Raw genomic sequence first — 4,382 nt, forward strand, 5'->3', positions numbered from 1 at the left:
GGTTCAGCAGGGAATCTGGCCTGGTCCAGGGATGCGGAAAGGTCTTCCCCGGGGCTGGGTCCTGAAGTGTGTGTGTGAGGTACAGCATCGGCATTCTGAGCAGAAAGAACAGTGCAGGTCAAGGTCCAGTGGCAAGACAGGGCACAGACCGGACAGCAAGGCTGAAGGGGTGATTGGGGTGAATCCAAGCTCTTCTCCGCCAGGCGGCTCACCCTCATGATTCCTTCAAGTTGGCCTCATCCAGATGAGGAAACAGGCCTAGCAAGGTTCGGTAAAGAGCTCAGCCTGTCTTCCGCACAGGGTTAAGTACCTGGCACAGAGTAAAGAGTCTTGGGAAGATATGTAAGACCCGTCTTAAAGGCCCATCCATCTGTTCAAAATCACTTGTGTTTCTCTGCTGGGCACTACCGATATTTAGGATTTTAGGAACAGTTCTTTGTGGTGGAGGCCACTGAGCTTCCCTGGCCCAGGCACTAAAGGCCATGAGCACCCCCTCCCCCTCCAGGGCAGGAGACCACAGAGAAACCAAGGATTGTGACCTCTGCCTAAATTCTGCACTAAGCTCCACCTTGCGGGCCTCAGTCTCTTCGTCTGTCGAATAAGGGACTCGAACAGGGCCATGAACTTCCCCTTCCCCACCTTCCCACCCCTCCCTAGAGTTCCCGCATCTCCATCCCTGAGGTGCACCAACCAGAAGCCTGGTTGTCATCCATGCCTTCATCTCCTCCCCCTTTACCTGTCACCCTCAGCTAAACCTCCATTCATGTCTGTTATTTGCCCTCTTAAATCTCTCCCATCCTTTCATGCTTCCATCCCCATGTCACCTGGTGATTCCTTGCTGCTGAAAAAGCACAGTTATTTCCTAGGTCATCTCCCTGCGTCTATTCTCACCCCTCTTCAGTCCTTCTCAGAGCAACCCCATAGTCCTTATTAGAGTGGAAACCAAATCAGGTTACTTCCCTGTGCCCATTGCTCTTGGTATAAAGACCTTACAAGGCTTGGTAGGGTCTATGTGATCAGGTCCCCCCCCCCCATGACTCCAGCCTCATTTTGATCCACATTCCTCTTACCTTCAAACAAACACTGCCTATGTAACAACTCGTTTATTTGTTTACCATCTAATGACTTATAAGCTTCATTAGGGCAGGGGTTGTACTGAAGTCTCTCACAGCACCTAAATCTGTATCTGACATTCTGACATCTAAAAGAGATTGGATGAACATGAACGAAGTCAGGGACCCTAATCGATGAGCTCTCCCATCGCAGAGGGAGAGCCCTAGGAGGTCAGGGCCACTGGTGTGGGTTTTGAACTGGCCTGGAAGGCTTGGCTAGGCCTCGACTGGGGCAGGAAGAGAGTGGAGTTAGTTCCAGGCAGGCAGAATGTAAGCACCAAGTTGGAAACCAGACTTGGCTCTGCAAGGGGGAGGGTGCAGCCAAAGCAGAAGTTGGAGGCTGGGGAGGTTCTGGGCTAAGAATGGTCTGTGGGCCTCCACCTTGCGGGGAGAAAGTGAGTTTCCTTGGGGCCGGGTCCACAGGGTGGTGTGACAGGCAGACCTTCAGTTTTCTCCTGGAGCAAGACAGGGGAGGTGGGCCTAGTGGAAATGCGGGGTGAGAACAGGAGACCGAGGACGGCATTCAGGGTTTTGCTGCAGGGTGGCCTGAGGCCTAGTTTTCTTAAACTGGTTTGAGCCGTTTATTTGGCTCACCCACAGAAACTCCTGTGTTGCAGCAGGTTATGGCCACTCTGACTTTCACTCTTCCCTTTCCCGACCCAGTGCATTGTGGGCGTGGCTGGTGGGGCCACTCGGGCCGCACTGACCATGCATCAGGCCCGGAGAAACAACATGGCCGACGTGTCAGCCAAGGACGGCAGCCAGGTGAGCAGCCAGAATTGGAGAGATGGTGGGGGGAGCGCGGATGTACCGGAGCGGGTCAGACATCAGACCAAGCCAAGATTTGGGCATATGAAGAGAAGCACCTGAGTGCTCCTACGGGGCGGGGTGGGAGACAGGCGGGAGGAAATGTAGCTTCTCCCTGCCCTGACTCTTAGGATAGGTAGTCGGTGTGAGGGCTCGGGCTCTGGCGGCAACAAGTCCAAGCTGGTCATCTCAGCCCCTGCCTGCTGCCCGTGAGGCCGAGAGGGAGCCCTTGCCCTGGACCTCGCCCTCTCTAGGCAGAGCCCCACCCTGGGAGGTGCATGTTCTGACCCCATGAGGCCCCACATGTTAAAGTGCCTGGCAAGTCAGAAAGTGCTCAGCATTGAGGAGGCCGGAGTCGCTGCAGAGGCCTCCGCTGGGCAGTTTAGCAAAGCCCTTCCGGCCCAGCCCTCACCTGACCAAAGGAGGCTGAAGTGGAGGTGGAGGCACCCTTAGGCTGAACCCTTCAGGTATCGCCTCCCTCCGTACCCTGGTGCTGAGTGCCTATGTGCACTGCATCGTTTACCTCTCACACCAACCCTCTAAGGTGGATACTGTTATTATCTCTCTTTTACAGATGGGGAAAGTGAGGCCCAGGGTGGTCACAAGTGTGATGGTTTTCTTTGACACTGAAGCAATTTAGAAACCTCTGTTCTCTCCAGTCCTACTTTCTGGCCTTCTCTTATATTGTTTTATTAAACAGAATTTCATTTAAAAAAATTGACTAACTCCTTTCAATAATATTAACACAAGCTAATGTTTTTTAAACATTAACCATGTGGCAACTATTTCATGTGGATGAACTCATTAAATCCTTACAGTGGTCTTGTGCAGGGCTGTTCATTGTTGCCACTCTACAGATGAGGGGAAAAAAGGCACCGAATGGTTGAGTCTCCCTGGGTCCCTTTGGGCACATCCCTTCTCCCCGGAAATGGTTGGATGAGTTCTTCCCCATTATCACTTCCACAGGTTGTTAGGGAGGGGAAATAGGTATAACCAGCCCCGTGCCTGCTGTCTCACCAGCCCTCTTTCTAAACCCCAGCCCCTCCCACCCCCAGATGCATTTTCCAAGGTCCCAGGGCTTCCTCAATTCATGGAGGCAGTAACATCATTGGGGCAACGAGACACGTGCTCAGCCCCAGACTAGGCCTCTGCTTTCTGCCGATGTTGCTTTGCTGCCAGTTGATGTGGCTGCTGGAAATGACTGTTCCCACCTGGGGGAGGGGAGGTCCCTCTGCCCCTGAGCTCCAAGGCCCCTGATCCCCAGTTTACTGTCACACCCACAGCCTTTATTTCCACGGCCCGCCCCTTTGCCAGGCCGACTGGGTAAGAAGAGCTGCAGTCTCAGGCCCCCTCTGTGCCAGAACCAGCTCTCCCCGGGAACCCCGTAGTCAGGGACACCAGTCCAGGTTCCTCCTCTCTCGTGATGAGCTGGGGGGCGGTGGCCAGGGGTCTTTTCCCCTAGGGTAAGCTCAGTCGGGCCATCTTGGGCCATCAGAGGGTCTGATAATGTTGATTCTCAAGGGAAGTTTGGATCTTGTGCTTTTCTTCCTGGGTGGTTCCTTGACCCCTTTGCAAAAAGTATCTGCTGGTTACTGGGCGGATGGACCTTTTTTTTTGTTTTTCTGTTTTTCGGGGTTTTTTGTTTGTCTTGGCCACGCTGCATGGTTTGCAGGATCTTAGTTCCCCGACCAGGGATCGAACCCATGCCCCCTGCAGTGGAAGTGCAGAGTCCTAACCAGAGGACTGCCAGGGAATTCCCTTTTTTTTATTTTAAGAAGATGTTGGGGGTAGGAGTTTATTAATTAATTAATTTATTTTTGCTGTATTGGGTCTTCATTTCTGTGCGAGGGCTTTCTCTAGTTGTGGCAAGCGGGGGCCACCCTTCATCGCGGTGCGCGGGCCTCTCACTATCGCAGCCTCTCTTGTTGCGGAGCACAGGCTCCAGACGCGCAGGTTCAGTAGTTGTGGCTCACGGGCCTAGTTGCTCCACGGCATGTGGGATCCTCCCAGACCAGGGCTCGAACCCGTGTCCCCTGCATTAGCAGGCAGATTCTCAACCACTGCGCCACCGGGGAAGCCCCATTTTTTTTTTAAACCACCAAATAAAGTAGTTTTACTCTGTGGACATTTACTTGCCTGAGTGTAGGACTACACTTTGACTCTTGAAAATCAAAGAAGGCATGTTCCACAGGCATTCCAAGGGCATTGCGCCTACCTGGGCAGAGAAGCAGCTGGTATCTTAAATGACAGCTCACTCATCAAAAACGTTATAAAGGGCTTCCCTGGTGGTGCAGTGGTTGAGAGTCCGCCTGCCGATGCAGGGGACATGGGTTGGTGCCCCGATCCAGGAAGATCCCACATGACGCGGAGCGGCTGGGCCCGTGAGCCATGGCTGCTGAGCCTGCGCGTCCGGAGCCTGTGCTCCGCAACGGGAGAGGCCACAACAGTGAGAGGCCCGCGTAC

At 53.7% G+C, this 4,382-nt stretch overlaps 1 protein-coding gene across 1 annotated transcript in view; it reads left to right on the forward strand.

Annotated features, from left to right (window-relative positions):
• Positions 1-4,382, forward strand: part of RUSF1 (RUS family member 1) — a 14,720-nt gene that overhangs the window by 7,155 nt on the left and 3,183 nt on the right. The window contains exon 6 of the mRNA XM_007452673.1: positions 1,776-1,877. Coding sequence (XP_007452735.1) covers positions 1,776-1,877 — 102 coding nt within the window. The remainder of the gene's footprint in view (positions 1-1,775; positions 1,878-4,382) is intronic.

The sequence above is a fragment of the Lipotes vexillifer genome, unplaced genomic scaffold (genome assembly GCF_000442215.2).
Source record: "Lipotes vexillifer unplaced genomic scaffold, Lipotes_vexillifer_v1.1 scaffold426, whole genome shotgun sequence".
NCBI classification, from domain to species: domain Eukaryota; kingdom Metazoa; phylum Chordata; class Mammalia; order Artiodactyla; family Lipotidae; genus Lipotes; species Lipotes vexillifer.